General features: G+C 32.6%; 3 protein-coding genes across 3 annotated transcripts; 2 read left to right on the plus strand and 1 right to left on the minus strand.

Annotated features, from left to right (window-relative positions):
• The first annotated feature begins 1,030 nt into the window (after nt 1-1,030).
• On the plus strand, nt 1,031-4,733 carry LOC105958528 (putative glucomannan 4-beta-mannosyltransferase 11). The gene is made up of 9 exons (XM_012982530.2): nt 1,031-1,701; nt 2,249-2,347; nt 2,436-2,688; nt 2,772-2,882; nt 3,263-3,399; nt 3,480-3,593; nt 3,687-3,889; nt 3,992-4,198; nt 4,298-4,733. The coding sequence occupies exons 1-9, from the start codon at nt 1,294-1,296 to the stop codon at nt 4,473-4,475; spliced, it is 1,710 nt and encodes a 569-aa protein (XP_012837984.2). The 5' UTR covers nt 1,031-1,293; the 3' UTR covers nt 4,476-4,733.
• A 4,637-nt stretch (nt 4,734-9,370) lies between these two features.
• Nucleotides 9,371-14,236, plus strand: LOC105958526 (glucomannan 4-beta-mannosyltransferase 2). The gene is made up of 9 exons (XM_012982529.2): nt 9,371-9,806; nt 9,945-10,043; nt 10,757-11,009; nt 12,312-12,422; nt 12,530-12,666; nt 12,942-13,055; nt 13,140-13,339; nt 13,458-13,661; nt 13,746-14,236. The coding sequence occupies exons 1-9, from the start codon at nt 9,468-9,470 to the stop codon at nt 13,903-13,905; spliced, it is 1,617 nt and encodes a 538-aa protein (XP_012837983.2). The 5' UTR covers nt 9,371-9,467; the 3' UTR covers nt 13,906-14,236.
• A 373-nt stretch (nt 14,237-14,609) lies between these two features.
• On the minus strand, nt 14,610-17,266 carry LOC105958525 (histone deacetylase HDT2). Its single transcript, XM_012982528.2, has 9 exons — nt 17,089-17,266; nt 16,618-16,688; nt 16,317-16,533; nt 16,173-16,232; nt 15,909-16,078; nt 15,721-15,765; nt 15,530-15,623; nt 15,035-15,164; nt 14,610-14,910 (listed from the first exon to the last, which is right to left on the minus strand). The coding sequence occupies exons 1-9, from the start codon at nt 17,099-17,101 to the stop codon at nt 14,850-14,852; spliced, it is 861 nt and encodes a 286-aa protein (XP_012837982.2). The 5' UTR covers nt 17,102-17,266; the 3' UTR covers nt 14,610-14,849.
• Nucleotides 17,267-17,386: the final 120 nt, after the last annotated feature.

The raw sequence follows: 17,386 nt of genomic DNA on the forward strand, positions 1-17,386 counted from the left end.
TGGTTTCGTTGTGTGTCTAAGGACTTTATAGATTACTTTCTTCTTCTCTAAGATTGGAATTTTCATTTTCATTAGCTATTAGTGAGAACTGTGAAACTAATAACATTAAATTAAGGGTAAATTACACACACCCCCTGAGGTATGCTTAAATAACTGTAAGGTCCCTGTGGTATTGATAATTACACTTAGCCCCCTGAAACGTAGTCAGAAACTCTAATGGGATAATGAATTGGATACGTTATTCCGATAGGGTTCTAACGGACTATTGGTTTCAGAAAGTGGTGAAGACAACAAAGAGTTATGGGGTGACATGGCTCCCCGAACATTCCCGAACATTTCTTAAATCACCCATAGCTCTTTGTTGTCTCCACCACTTTCTGAAACCAATAGTACGTTAGAACCCTATCGGAATAACGTATCCAATTCATTATCCCATTAGAGTTTCTAACTACGTTTCAGGGGGTTGAGTGTAATTATCGATACCACAGAGACCTTACAGTTATTTAAGCATACCTCAGGGGTGTGTGTAATTTACCCTTAAATTAATTAATTAGTCTTATGAATCAATTGAGGCAATTTGTCAATTTCAAAATTTAAGAGTGGAAAGTGCCCATTCATATTGTTTTCAGGGTGCAAAATGCAATTCACCCCGCAGAAATATCTAGAATTTTATATTTTCATTTAAATAATGAATTAATTGTAAATATCTCAATTTTTTTTTACCCTTTCACACACACACACACACGTGAATAAAACCCGGATCTGAAAAACAGAATAAATGGAATTAAATAAAGCCTCAGACAAGAGCGATAAATGGTGCGGGTTTATCGACTAATCTCTCTGATCAACTTTTTTTGCTTTGAGAAAAACAAAAACAAAAACAATCTCCATTGCATTACACTAATTACTAATTAGGTTTGAAAATAACGAGAAAAAATGTGTCTAAATGGTCCCCCACATAAGTGGGTAGTTGATATTTCTCACAACAACAGTCCACCAAACACCCTCCGCCCTTCATTCACTCTCCCTCAACGAGAAGAGAGAGAGAGAGAAGAGAGAGAGAGAGAGAGAGAGAGAAGGGTAAAATAATAGCTCAAATTCATTCCTTGGTTTTGGATTTGATTACGTTTCAGATAGAAAAGAAAACAAAAGGGGTTGGTAGGTGAAAATTAGAACCGGACAAAATAGATCTGTGTTTTTTTTCTTCATATATATATATATATACATATATATATAGTATATATAGATTTATATATATATACACACACAGACACGCACTAAGTGGTGATTGGAATGGAAAATGGGAACCAGAGCAGCATCCCCTGTTTGTTGATATTTTGCAAAGGAAAAATGGCGGAAATCTCGGCGAAGGCCGTTGTATTGGAGTGGGTTGTCGGCTCAACGGCCGACATAAGAGCGAGAATATCGCCTGTTGTCGCGCTGATAAGGGCCAACGTTGTCGTGCCATGTCTGAGGGTTGCTCTCTACACTTGTCTAGTCCTGTCCTTCCTGTTGTTCCTCGAGTGGGTCCACGTCATGTTTCTCGCCGCCGTCGCGAAGCTCTTCCGGAAGAAGCCGGCAGAGAGGTACAAGTGGGAGCCCATGGCAAACGCCGCCGCCGGCGACTTGGAGAACGGCGGTAATGGCAAAGACTGCTTCCCCATTGTTCTTGTTCAAATACCCATATTCAACGAAATAGAGGTTAACCTTTTTTTTTTCCTCAATTATTTTTAGGATAAATTACACCTATACCCCTAAAATATGCTAAAATAACTTTAATGTCCCTGTAGTAACGGAAATTACAATCACCACTGAAGCAGTGTTAGAAACCCTAACGGAAGACATGCATTTGAATAAGTTGTTTCGTTAGGGTTTGGAGTTCGGACGGACTATTAGTTTCAGTTAGTGGTGAAGATAACATAGAGCTAGGGTAGCATTTCTTAAATCATTATTATTTTATATAAGATTTATAAATTTTCGTCTATGGTGACATTAACTGCCCCATGAGAAACAAATATAGTGCATTTCGGTCTCCAAGACATGAAATCTTGGTTCCGGTAATTGTTTCAGGAGTGTGGCTGTAATTTTCAATACCACATGAATCTTAAAGTTATTTTAGCATACTTCAGGGGTGTAACTGTAATTTATCCTTATTTTCATTACACAACCACAAACAAACAAAAAAACACACACACACGTGCGGGTTTGTCTGAGAATAAAAAAAACAAGTGTTTATTATTTTATTTAGGTTTATAAGATGTCAATTGGAGCAGCTTGTAGGCTGTCTTGGCCTTCTGATAGGCTAGTGGTTCAAGTATTAGATGATTCCACTGACCTTACTATCAAGGTAATTTATTAAAAAATAATCTACAATTATTTTATTAATATAATATATTTAATATTTAATTATGTAATTAATAATATAAAAATTGCAGGATATGATTGAGAAAGAATGTATGAGATGGTCAAGTGAAGGGATTAACATTAGATACCAAGTTAGGGAAGGTAGAGTAGGTTACAAAGCTGGAGCTCTTAAAGAAGGACTCAAACGCGATTACGTTAAAGAATGTGAATTCGTCGCTATTTTCGACGCTGATTTTCAGCCGGAGCCCGATTTTCTCCGTCGGTCAATACCATTTTTTACGTACAACCCGGAAATCGGGCTTATACAGGCCCGTTGGAGATTCGGTAAGCCTCGTTTGTTGTGTATTTTTAATCAAATCGAAATAGAATTGATATTCTTGATTTACGAAGTATATATATATTTGCAGTGAATGCAAACGAGTGTTTCTTGACGAGAATGCAAGAAATGTCATTGGATTATCAGTTTGTGATTGAGCAAGAAGGGGGGTCATCCATTCATGCATTCTTCAGCTTTAACGGTAATCACTCCGTTTTTTCAAGCGAGTAAAGATATTTGTTCGAGTTTATTGCATTTAGTACCCCCTGCGTTATATCGAATTCCTAAAAAACCCCTTATGCGTATTTTTTTTAGCACGTAACCATCTAAGTAGTGATTTTTTAGGCGTCGTCTGTTAAAATAGAAAACAAAATGTTTGGCGGTTTTTGCAAATAGAATAATAACATGAGGGGTTTTTTTGCAAATAAAAAAAAATACAGGGGGTGTCGAATGCACTAAACTTATATTGTTTTAAAGTTAAGCCAGTGCTGGAATAAGAACTTAGACACATAATTGAATGAAATTGTACTACATAACCGATTCGTAATCTAAGGCGAATTCGTAATTATTTTATTTATTTAGGAAGTGGTGGAATATGGAGAATTGCTGCAATAGAAGAGGCTGGAGGATGGAAAGATCGAACCACCGTAGAAGACATGGATCTTGCTGTACGAGCTGGACTCAAAGGCTGGAAGTTTCTTTTCCTAGGAGATCTCGACGTACATTATTGTTATTATTATTTTCAATTTATATATATTTTCAGCCATTAAATCGAATATAATTTGCTGTTTTTCGACAGGTTAAAAGTGAACTCCCGAGTACTTTCAAAGCATACCGTTCACAACAGCACAGGTGGGCTTGTGGTCCAGCCAACCTATTCAGAAAAATGGCCACCGAAATTGCGAAAAACAAGGTTTTTTTTTTTTAATTTCATTTCGATACGAAAATTATTGTTATAACATATAATTTGTGTTTTAAATAATATTTTTTTTGGGCATATATGCAGGAAGTTTCGATCTGGAAAAAGTTATACATGATATACAACTTCTTTTTTATCCGAAAACTCGTCGGGACGATGTTCACATTCTTCTTTTACTGCGTTGTGCTGCCGTTAGTAAGTTTGATGCCGGAAGTTGATGTTACAAAATGGGGTGCCATTTTAGCCACCTTCGTAATCGCCACCATAGATACTCTCGTCGCTACTCCAAGGTCTATTTCGATTTCATTCTCGACTTTTTTTATTTTTTATTTTTGCAATTGTTTTTCGGATGATAATTAATTTAGAAAAATAAAAATAAAAATAAAATTCAGGTCTACTCATCTGGCTGTGCCTTGGGTTCTGTTCGAGAATATAATGTCGTTTCATCGAACAAAGGGAATATTCATCGGTCTCTTTGAGGCTAAGAGAGCTAACGAATGGGTCGTCACCGAAAAACGTGGAGATGCCCTAAAAAACAAACCTAATGTTGAATCATGTGCACCAAAGAAGCCTCCGAGATTTAAGCTTTTCAGAGACCGGTAAATTAATCTAAATTTATTTAAAGAAATTATTATAAACTATATATATACATATACACACTCTAATTATCGGGTTTTTTTTTCTTCGTAATTTACCAGAATACTACTACAAGAGCTCGGAATAGCAACGTTTCTTTACGCGTGTGGATTATACGGTGTGTTTTACGGAGACGACAAATATTACATATACCTATTTCCACAAGCCATTTTCTTCACAGTTGCTGGATTTGGGTATTTTGGTACTATGATAACTGCCCCCATTTCTTATGTTAGCTAATTAAGCATCCTTAGTTATAGTTAGCTTATGAAGTAATTAAGTTAAAGACATGACTAATTAATTAGGATTTGCTGACACTAATCCATAGTTTTAGGATTTTTGTTTGTCATAATACTTGGTCATATTTAGCAGGCAAAAAATTAAGGTAGTACTAATTTTTTTGTTGTTTAGAGTGAACACTAATTATTGTGGAGCACATTTGATTTTGTAACTTGGGCTCCATGGATTATTTTTTAAATATAAGTTTTGCACCTTTCATTTATTTATTTATTCAGATTTATCATTACAAACATAAAATAAAACTAAATTTAAGAAGTTTTAGTAATTATATCATGGTCATTTTATTGATTTTTATTACTTATTTATAGTTGCATATTCGGGGACACTGCTCCTGAACCTTCGTAGGTCCTTAGTTCAGTGTTTCGTTCTCTCGGCCACCTTTACGAAATCGTTGTCCTAGGTTTGCCCGGTTTGAGTATAAAGAAAAATCTAGAACTGTAGCTTGATTAAAGAAAAATATATATATTATTAGAAAGATAAATTTTAATTATTAATTTTGGCGGGTACGATGAATTGATGAGGGTTTAATTTTTGTCAGTTAATTAGCGAAGGGCATGTGCTATGGTATGTTAGTTTCCTGCATATTAACATGCATGCTAGATGTCTGTCACGTGACATAAATGAGCAACCACATTTATTGCCTTGTTTTTCTTATGCGAATATTAACTCATGAAAAATTGTACCAAAAAGTCGAGATCTCTCATCCCAGGGCCCCGATCTCCTAGTTCGACATATATTATGGAGGATGTAAATTGTTGTGACTCAACGACTCATTAGGGTTATAAACTTAGACCTGATGCCCACAAGTAACCACCTCGATTAAAATTGAAATTCTCACATTAGAGCTGCCAATAGTCAATGCTAAAACATTGCACCAAATTATCAATCCCAGTTGAGCTACACATGCTGGCTAATTGAACAATTATCTTCATTTGATTGTGGGTTGAGCGAGCAAAGGTACACTGGGATTGGTTGCTCCAAGCCCAATAACTTTTTATTGGAGGGGTATTTTTTAGAACAATTACAATAATAATTAGTAACAAGCCCAAGCCGCCTACAAATAAATTGGTAATAAGGGCAAATTTCACTTAACTCCCTTATACTCTATTTAGCTTTCACTATTCTCCCTACTACTTTTGATTGTATCACTATGGCCCATTCTAATATAATTTTTGCATCCGTTAAACCCTAATGTTAACTATGAAATTACCAAAACACCCTCTAAAAGACGAGAAAGTCAATTGTTAACTATATAGTTGATGATAAAAAAAAAATGAAACATAAAAAAATCAAAAGATTCCCAATTCAAAGTAGTAAGTATAACACAATTATATTCTTTATTCCTTAGCTAGATCTTCCGCATTTCACGGTTGTATGAATGCAAGTCTCCTTTAAATCATATATATAATTAATAAATACAAGTTTTTTATGATATAGTTAGTTAATATATAACTGTATTAAGTTGGAATTTTGAGTGTTGAATTTATTTTTCAACACATATTCCCCAGCAATCCATGCAAAATTTGTGGCATATTGCAGATCAATTCTTCTTTTATTTTATTTCCTTTCAATAAGGGACAGTGCTTCTGCTTCTTGTCTTTTTTTTTTAATTATAATTATTATTAATTTATTATTATTATTTTTTATTTAAAATGTTGTCTCACTGAACCTATTCCTAAAATTAATAATTATGACTTGACTATATGTGACTTGTTCCATGATCCCACTAGATATAATATCCAAATGGAATATTCCCCTATAGCTAAACTACCAACTGAGTCAAGTTGCTTCCCGAGTTAAGATCAACCGGTATATTTAGTAGTTAGGGGTGGTTCAGTAGGGTAACCGTATCAAACCCCTTAAATCACTATCGTTATTGAAATTTCGGTATTATAAAATTCATTACAATAGTTCTACCAAAAATTTCACTACGGTTCTATATGCATGATAATTGTAATTACCAATTTAAATTATCGAGACGAAATTGAATATTATTAATTATATTTTGAGTCATTTTCCATCAGATACAGGGGACAAAATGAAATCAACTATGTCATATATGGTAACACTATGAAAACTTCAACATCCAATGTCAACTTAAACTTAGCATTAACGTTAATTAAGATGGCACCGACATAATTTAAGGAAATTTTATGTTCATTTGAAGGAAATTTCTTCTATTGCTCTAAATTCCAAACACTTGACAATATTTTATAATATTTATCTATCAATTCTATTATAATTCTCAAACAAGTAGTAGGAATAGAAAGAGACTTTTGAGGAATTTTAATACCATCAATTAAAGGCTCCTTTTGGCTAAACTTATTCTAAACAGCTGATAGAAATTGAAAAGCTGTTATGTCTTATTTTTAGAATTAATTTTGAAAATATTTGGATAATGATCTTATAAAGTATTTTTCCTCATTAAGCGATCTTAAATAAAAAGGTGGGGTATTAAAGGTATTTAAAATAAAAAAAATCTGATTTGCTCTTTAACGGCTTATTTTTAATTTTTAAGATCTTTAAAAGAAAATTAACAAACATTTTTAAAATAACTTATAAGTTCTTGAACTTCTCATAAACTATGTTTAACAGCTTATAAGGTTAGCCAAACACCCTTTAAATCCACCAATTTCTTGCATTGCTTTAATAGGCCTACTAGTTTATAATTACATTTGACTAAAAGTGGGCAAAACTAAGAAAGTAGAAAATAGAGGGGCTACATTTAGAGAGTACAAAAAGATCTAGTATTATATTTAATTTTTTCTTTTTCCTTTCTACATTTTAGATCCGATGACGTCATTAAATAGGATGCGATTTATGTATGGATTTTACACATGTAATATACGTGGTTAAAAAAAAGGCCCATTAGGCGTAATTTGAATTTAATTACAAAAGTCTCTGCTAATTAGCCCATGAAATATATATATTTACTCTTTTTGCATCACTGAATTGAAGGAGCTATGAAATATTTTATTTTACTTTATTTAATTTTCTAAAATTAATTTATGAAAACATCAGCCAAACAAAACCTTAAAAAGACAACAAGCTCTTAGATGTAAATGTCGGCAGCCATGTTACACTTGTCGAATCACAACTTTCTTTGCTGTTCCTCACATGAATCTTGCTAATCTGCAACTTTTTTTTCACCTAAATTTCAATTTTTTTTTTATGAATAATCATTTTACATTTTCTTTTTTTGGTTCTTGAAATGAAATATAGCCTCTTGAATTGGTAATTCGGTCTATTTTACCTAAAACCATGGAATCCACCTCCGGCTGACTTAGGGGTAGAATTCGAATGAATTAGATTGAAATTAGAATATTCCCGAATCAGATTTTTTTGACCAAGTTGGCATAATTCATAAATTATATTTAATTATTTGTTTATAATATTAATAATATGGAGATTATGAATGTAATTTCAAGAGATGTTGTTTCAAAATATTTGGAATTATTTTTGAAAAGTAAGTCGGATCGAAAATCAAAATTTAATATATATAATCGTGATTGTGATAAAAAGAAACTTGAAAAAAAAATAAAAAAAAATCAACATTATGGGAATTATGATGAAGTGATTAATGAATTAAGTCAAAAAAAATAAAAATCGAACAATCGATGAAATCCAGCAATTTTGTTTTGATTTCCAAAAATAAATGGGCAAGAACTTTAGCTCACTTATAATATTTAAAAAAAAAAAAAAAAAAAACCCCATATACTTAAACTTCGCCTAGTTTAATCATAGGAAAACTCGATAGGTTAATAACTTCGTCAAAATAATATTTTTTCTCGATCTCAACTCGATAAAAATGTATTAAAATATTAATTTGATAATTTAATATTTTGCTGAAGTAATACAATTTTATTAATTCCGATTGTATTAATTTATAGTAAAATGTTTAATTAACTTTTTATGGATGGATTCATTTTGGAATTGATTTCAAATTTAAGTCTCTTATACATTAGCTAACTTTAAATATCAATGTAATAGATTTATAAATCCAGTTAATATGAAGTCATTTGAAATTATTTTCCAAAATTCTCAACCCAAATCTAAATCATTCCATTTAAATAGTGAATATTCTCAATATTTGATTTTAAAAATACCGTTGAAAACTCGTTTAAGGTCAATACTTATCTTAAAACAAATTCAAAATTTGAAAACAGTTAAGTATTTCCTAATATGGATTTCAACATTCCAACTTTCACCCTGGATATAGTATTTACTATTTACTATTTTAAAAAAAATAAGGGTAAATGTAAATTTCTGTAAAAAAATAATAATCCAAAAATGGTAAATTACGGTCAACCCCTAAGGAAATGTCAAATTACGAAACCACCCTCATATTTGAGTAATTACAATCATCCCCATCAACTGTGTATTGTCTCACACGTCCATCTTTAGGGCGTCAAATTTACCTACTGAATGAGAGTTTTTTCGTAAGAAAGTACATAGTTAAGGAGGTAGTCGTAATTTCCCAAATATAAGAGATTTTTTCGTACTTTAACATTATCTCAAGAGATTGGCCGTAATTTGCCAAGAAACAAAAGATTAAATGGGGTGGCTGCCAAACTATTATAGTCAAAGGATTTTGAATGCCAATAATTTAAATAATTATGATATACCCATACTTATTTCCTAGTGATTAGGGTTTAGTGGATATGAATGTCAAATGTTTAAACATTTTAGGGTGCGGTTGCAACATGGGCATAGTTAAGGGTGTGTGAATGCAAATTCCCCCATATTAGTTTACCTTAATTTAATTTAATTTTTTAATTACTTTATTAATAATTATCCTTATAAAAGTCACAGTCGGGCTTAAAAGTTTTGACTATAAAAATCTCTTCAATTTCTCACTCTCACTCACTCACTCACTCTCTCTCTCTACAACTTTCTCTCTCCTCTGCTCAAAACCCAAAATCCCTCTTCACAATGGCAGAGGTTTCGGCGAAGAGCTTCATACCGGAAACATTCCAGGGATACACGCCGGAGATAGCGGGGCAAATCGGTCTTTTATGGGAGCTAATCAAAGCGCCGTTGATAGTTCCGGTGCTGACGGTGTGCGTGTACATCTGCTTGGCGATGTCGATAATGGTGTTCATGGAGAGGCTTTACATGGGGGTTGTTATTGTTCTGGTGAAGCTCTTCTGGAGAAAACCAGAGAAGAGGTATAAATGGGAGCCGATGGAGGAAGACGCCGACGATTTGGAAGCCGCCGGAGCTAATTTCCCGATTGTCCTTGTTCAGATCCCCATGTTCAACGAGAAAGAGGTCTCTGCGCTTTTTTTCCTTTTCGATTATTTATGCTGTTTTTTTTCACACACAGATACACGTGCGGGTGTGTGTGTGTGAGAGAGAGAGTTTTAGAGAGAGAAATTAAAAGGTGAGGGGTTGTTTGGTTTGTTGCAGGTTTATAAGATCTCAATTGGTGCAGCGTGTAATCTTTCGTGGCCTGCTGATAGGCTGGTTATTCAAGTTTTGGATGATTCCACTGATTTTGTCGTCAAGGTATACTTACACTTTTTATATCTATATATATCTGTATATATACTATATATATATATGTATATAGAAATATAGATAAATTGACAGATAGATAGCAGGTAAAAGTAAAACCCAAAAATTCTGGTCATGAAAATTCAATTTTGGTATTCACTCAATTGTGTTCAATTCTTATATATATATATATATATATATATATATATATATATATATATATATATATATATATATATATATATATATATATATATATATATATATATATATATATATATTTCGTTTTCCTGAATTTTATTCGGTTTGTATATATAGAACAATAATAATAAATATATATATCGTCTGCATTTATACACGCCAAAAAGTACGTACATCCACGTTAGTACGTGTAGATGAGCCGAGCGGTAGATCTTCACTTTATCGATTATAACATATAACCGAAATAAACTTTTGTTATCTGACCTAATTACTAACATTACTATTATTGTTGAATGTTAATTAGTTGAAAATCCTTCATATTATGGTAATACTAAACAAACCATGATTTAATTATAGTTAATTTTGCATTTTATAGCGTGCAGTTATGGTTCAATCCCTCGAATTATAGTAATGCTAAAAGAAGGCATGAATTAGTTATGGTTTATTTTGTAATTAATATTTATTTTTTTTAATTTGAATTTCGATTAATATTTAATTAATTGTTTTTTTCTTTTTTTTTGTAGGACATGGTTGAGAGAGAGTGTTTGAGATGGGCAAGCAAAGGGGTTAATATTAAGTACCAAATTAGGGAGTCGAGAGGTGGTTATAAAGCGGGTGCGCTTAAAGAAGGCCTTAAACACGACTATATCAAACAATGCGAGTATGTCGTAATTTTCGATGCTGATTTTCGACCCGAACCCGATTTTCTCAAACGGGCCGTTCCGTTTTTGATCCACAACCCGGATATCGCCCTCGTACAAGCTCGTTGGAGGTTTGGTAAGCCGTTTGATTTACTACCTTAGTTTCATTTTTCTTTTTACTTTAATTATTTATTATGATTTGTAAATATTTGTTAATTAACAAGTCATATATTTGCTAATTTATTTTACTTTAATTATGTAAGAGTGTCGGTGGTGTTATTACTATAGAGGTCATAGATGCTGTAATGGGGCCCACAAAAAACACTAGAGCCCAAGCCATGGCCCACGGGCCCATTAAGCCCGCCCTTTTCCTATTAATCGCCGCCTATTACGGCCCTATTAAAATCAAATCAAATCTAATGCATGAGTATTATTAATTCCATATTTAATATACCAAAGTTTGATTACCATTTTGCTTACCTCTAATTACGAAGATTAAGGACTACTTAATCCTTGTAATTTAATTAATATAAGTTATTGCCCTTTATTAAACTTTAATTAAATTAAATTAATTTGGCCTAAGTGGACCAAAGTATAACACACATTGAATTAGGTTTACACTCATTTTCTGAATTCGTAGTTAGGTTTACAGTTTACAGTTATTGGATAAATAATAAAATTTAATTAACGCATGTGTATTATCCACGTCAGATTAATAAATACTAATTAATGACCACCGTCTATCCCTATCATTTGTTGTCGTTAAACTTGAAAATGACAAAACTGCCCTGACCTTTTACTAGAAATAAGACTGTTCAGGCCAGATATAACGGGGCATTTTCGTCCTTTCTGCCTCCATGCAGACAGACTGTTTAGTGTAGTAGTGGAGGGTAGATTTGTCATTTAATGTAGACAACGTGGTATTATTCTCTGCTCAGTATCCGCACACACCATTTGGTGGACCCGCGCACCTGTCTGCATCTTGTTTATAATTAGTGTCGACGTGTCTGTTTTCACAACCGACAACGTAATTTGTTTTGTAGTAAAACCGAACTTTAACTTATAGTGTGACGTGGCAGATTATTTTAGGTGTTAAATAAATAAAAATATTTTAACATTTTATAATTTTGGCATGGGTCGGTTTTATAGGCCTATCGACCCACTTTTTATGATCGATAATTTTTTAACCAACGCATATATATAAATGGGTTGGTGGTTTCAGTTTACGGTTGGCTGACAATTACCCGACCAATTGATTTATTTTAATAATAAAAATTTATTAGAAAATAATAAATTTCAATTCTTGTTTCTATAAGTTCAATTAATATATAAAAGAGGTCAAAAACTCGAAATACAAATTTATTGACCATTTTTATTTCCTATTCTTCTTTATATATTGCATAAATTTATTAAAAAGAGTATTGATATGATATTGCAGTGAATTCAAATGAATGTATGTTGACAAGAATGCAAGAAATGTCATTGGACTATCATTTTAAAGTGGAGCAAGAAGTGGGATCAGCAACTCATGCATTCTTTGGCTTCAATGGTGAGTAAAGTTTCATCAATTTGAACACGCTCAATGTGTGTGGCGTGTGCGTGAGAGAGAAAGTAAGAGTTATTAACAAATTAAATTAAAATAAATAAATAAATTAGGAACTGGAGGAATATGGAGAATAGGAGCGATAAACGAGGCAGGAGGATGGAAAGACAGAACAACAGTAGAAGATATGGATCTTGCTGTTAGGGCTGGTCTTAAGGGCTGGAAATTTCTCTACTTAGGTGACCTCCAGGTACATTTTTCTTTTTTTCTTTTTTTTTTTAATCTTTTTTAATTTTTTTTTAAGTTTTCAACAATTTAATATAATATATTGTCATTTAAAATTAGTCATTTGGTGATAAATTTTTATACTGTGGTGAATTTTTTTTGAGAAAATTTTCTGCATGGAATCATGATTTTGTTGTTTACTTCAAAAATGCTAATTCCGATCTGATTCTGGCTTCTAGCCCCGCCATATAAAATTAAATTAGAATTTGTGACAAAACTACAATTTTTTATTTCGGACAGGTGAAAAGCGAACTTCCTAGTACTTTCAAAGCATTCCGTTTCCAGCAGCATCGGTGGTCGTGTGGGCCCGCAAATTTGTTCCGGAAAATGGTTATGGACATTGCTACAAACAAGGTTTGTTAAGAAAACAAATTTGTTTAGTTTGTGATTTTTTTTATCGAAAATAAGAACTAAACAATTTTCTTACGTTTTCCACAGAAAGTTACGCTATACAAGAAGTGTTACGTGATCTACAGCTTCTTCTTCGTCCGAAAAATCATTGCCCATTTTTTCACCTTCTTCTTTTACTGTTTAATTCTGCCGTTGACAATTCTTGTGCCTGAAGTATACGTTCCAAAATGGGGAAGCATTTATATTCCTTGCATTATAACCATGCTCAATTCTGTCGGAACTCCAAGGTATATATATATACATATACATTGTTCATTTATTTTAGTTATTTTTTTATATATATAAAATGATCGCTAGTTCCGTTTTCGTTTTCGATCACACGAATTTTGTATTTGTTTTTTGCAGGTCATTTCATTTGTTGTTCTATTGGGTACTTTTCGAGAACGTTATGTCATTCCACCGGACAAAAGCTACGTTGATTGGTTTGTTCGAGGCCAAGAGAGTGAACGAATGGGTAGTCACCGAAAAACTCGGAGATGGTGTTAAGAACAAATCAAACAACAAATCAATCGGATTCAAGAAATCCATTTTTAAGTTTCTTGGTGACAGGTACAATTATCTTACAACATTTTATTTTTACTTCCAATTAATTTTGGAATTTTTTTAATTATTATTTTGTTTTTTTTAATAAAGGGTTTCGGTACACGAGCTCGGATTTGCGGCATTTCTTTTCGTATGCGGATGCTACGATTTCTTGTACGGGAAGAACAATTATTTCATATACTTATTCCTTCAAACCATCACCTTCACTATTGCCGGATTTGGCTACGTTGGCACCTTTGTCCCTAGCTAGTAGAAGATGAAGATGAAGATTATATAATTAAATATTTTAATTTTTTTTTCTAAACTTATACGAGAAAATGTACACACGTGTACAACAGAAATTCGAAGGGATTTGATCAGAAAGCAAACGTCGTTAGCATTTTATACAGTCAGGATAAAAAGGTTGAAAGAACCATATATATTATTAGGGTTAGATAAATAAGTGTTTCTTCTTTTTGTAGTCATGTAGTTGTCTGAAAGCTGTGTGTGTGTGTGTGTGTGTGTGTGTGTGTTTTAAAGATTTTTCTTTTAATGTAATAAGATAACTATATGAATTTTGAGTGAGAAGGTTCATTATAATTTGTTTTGGCTTTGGTTACAAAATGGAAACAAGGGTTAACTACGATTTACGATCACCTCTCGCTGTAAAGACAAATTGCGAAAATATCCCCTTTATTTGCATAGTTACAACTATCCATCAATTATGATTTTTTTTTTTTTTTTTTTGCAAAATCACTCATTGAACCAGAAGGTAAATTTAACTATAAAGATGAACACATAATACAACGCATAATTAAAGGAGGTGATTGTAATCACTCAAACATAAGAGATAATTTTATAATTTGACATTACCTGAGAGGTTAGACGCAAATTGCCATAAAGAAGGACGATATATCTATCTAAAGTCAAATTTAGATTCAAGGAGAAGCATAACATGAAAACATGCGACAACAATTCATTGCAACTCAATGATTTTAATAAAATTAAATCTAAAATCCATGAAAACAATAATTAAAATTCATAGTGAAACTTGCCGAAATAGAAACATCGATTACGAGACTCCCCATCCCCGCTACAAAATCCGCTACGATTAAGACAACACTCTTCAAAAGGCTATATATATAATAATTTTATAATGCAATAATATTATCAATCAAAATTGCTTCCGAAATTCACCGATCACCCATCGGAACTTCATTTGCCTCCATGCTTACCCTTCGAGTGCGAGACCTGAGCCTTCCCAGAGGGGAAGTTTCTGAAACACAAAAAAAAATATCAGCATAGTAAATTAAATACTAGGGCTGTTTTAGCAGTTAGAGTATGCACGAGGGTGCAGAATGCAAAAAAAAAAAAAAAAGACCGACAAAGAATGAACATACTTCTTGCTCGACTTGTTTGCGGATTGTCCAGCAGATTTAGGGGACTTCTCGTTCGACTTGTTGTTGCCAGCTGGCATTTTTCCAGCAGCTGCTTTTGAAGGTGGAGTAGCATTTTGGCCCTTCTTGTTACCTACAACAAGATATTACTTAGCCGAAAATTCATAGTTAAATAAATCAAATCGATAACATTACTCACAAATACACACACACACACACAACAAAAAGAAAACAATCCCACCGTTAAACAACTAATAAATATGGATGGATTTTCCACACACGAAAAAAAAATCATGTAATGTGACTAAAATACCCTTCTTGTTGAATTTATTTTCACAAGTTGTCTCGAGCTTATTAATAGTAACAAGGGCAAATTGATAAAATAATAATAATTAAAGAATCATTGGAACCGAGACAGGTAAAATAGAGCAAAGAAAAATTTACGACAGATAACTTGAAAAATGGGGGGGGGGGGTTATATAATATTATAATCAAAACCTTGCTTGTTGTCGGGAGTAGCTGCTTTAGCTTTCTTTGCTGGAGCAGGAATTTGCTGTGCAGGTTCAGCTGGTCTTTTCTTAGCCTGCTTACCCTAAATTACAATATAGAAACATAAGATTTTGCCACATAAAGATTCAAATCAACATTTGATAAAAATAAATATAAATATAAATAACTAAAATCCTTACCTTAGGTAACTCTTCCTCTTCAGAAGAGCTCCCATCCTCAGAATCCTGAAAAATCACATTGATTAATAAAGACATTATAAATTACAAATAAAAACAATTGCATCAGAAATATATATATATATATATATATATATATATATATATATATATATATATACATACACATATAAAAGATTATTATGACATACATCGCCAGATAAGTCGCTGACATCATCTTCACCCAACACAGCCATTTCTTCATCGGAATCATCACTGTCGATTTCATCATCATCAGAATCGGATTCTAACTTAGTCAGTACAGGCTTCGCCGGAGCTTCTTTCTTGGCCTTCACTTCGGCAGGCTTGTGGTCACATTTACCTAAAATTAATTACAAAAACAACCCTTATACTTTATGTTTACATTAATTTCAAATTTCAAAAAAAAAAAACACGGGTTGGTGTTTCGCATTTACCGGTGTGCACATGCTCATGCTCCTCCTCCTCTTCATCGTCTTCATCGGAAAACTCATCACCTTATAAATAATCAAGAATGGAATATATGTATCAGCAATTAAGTTAAATAATTTATTCCGTATATTATATGTGTATATATGTACCGTCAGTGGGATCATCAGCAATGTATCCAATAAAGAAGACGCTCCCGTTTTTCCAATCATGGGAGAGTTCGAAATCCTTTTCGAACACCAAATCAAACATCAACTGAGTTCGATCCTCTGCAGCAAGACTTCCGATTATGAAATTTTTGAGATCGATTCTCAAACGAAGCGGCACATTCTTGGCTCCTTTCACATCCTTCACCTCACCCAATGCTGCCTGTAAAAACAGTTCAGAAATTAATCAAAGCCCTAATTAAAATTTCAGCGATACAATTTAACCAAAAAAATCAACAACTCTTACCTGTGAAATGTGAATCAGTTTTCCTTCTTCGGGATGAATTTTGAGAGTTTGTCCAGCTTTGACTTCGACGCCTGATTGAATTGCACCAACAAACAACAGTTGAAATAAGAACACATGACAAAATATTACCAACAATTTATTAACAATTATTTAATTATTTCTCCAAAAAAGTCAGATACTCTTATCATTCAACACAGCATCTTAACCCACAAAGTAAAAAAATAAAAATTCAATTTCTAGGCAGCCACACAACCATGTAATAATTAAATAAAAATATATTTTTATTAAAAAAAAACGATAGCCGCAGAAACATATCAACAGAGCACCATCTAACAATCGAAGCACACAAATTTTCAATACAGAACAAAATTATTAAATTGAAATAATTCTCGAATTAATCAAATTAAACATAAGATATCATTACTGATTTACTGATAAATTAGAAATAATTAAAGGAAAAGAGAAGCGTACCCCAAAACTCCATTTCTTCTTCGGTAGCTGGGTGTGTGGATGGCGAAATGGATTCAAATTTTGAAAGAGGCGTGAAATGAGTTAGGGTTTAAGAAGGGTTTATATAAGAAGATGGGGAGTCGACAAACGGGTTTATTCCTCCGCTCGGCTAGGGTTTTCATTAAGGAATTATTTATTTATTTATTTATTTAATTTATTTTTGCCTTTTTCGATATAATATAATATATATTGGGCTTTCTTTTTTTGAATTGTATGGGCCTTCGTAACAAGGTAGGTAATTTCTTTAATACTTTGATTC

Source organism: Erythranthe guttata, chromosome 4 (assembly GCF_056151865.1).
Source record: "Erythranthe guttata isolate IM_541 chromosome 4, IM_541, whole genome shotgun sequence".
NCBI lineage: Eukaryota > Viridiplantae > Streptophyta > Magnoliopsida > Lamiales > Phrymaceae > Erythranthe > Erythranthe guttata.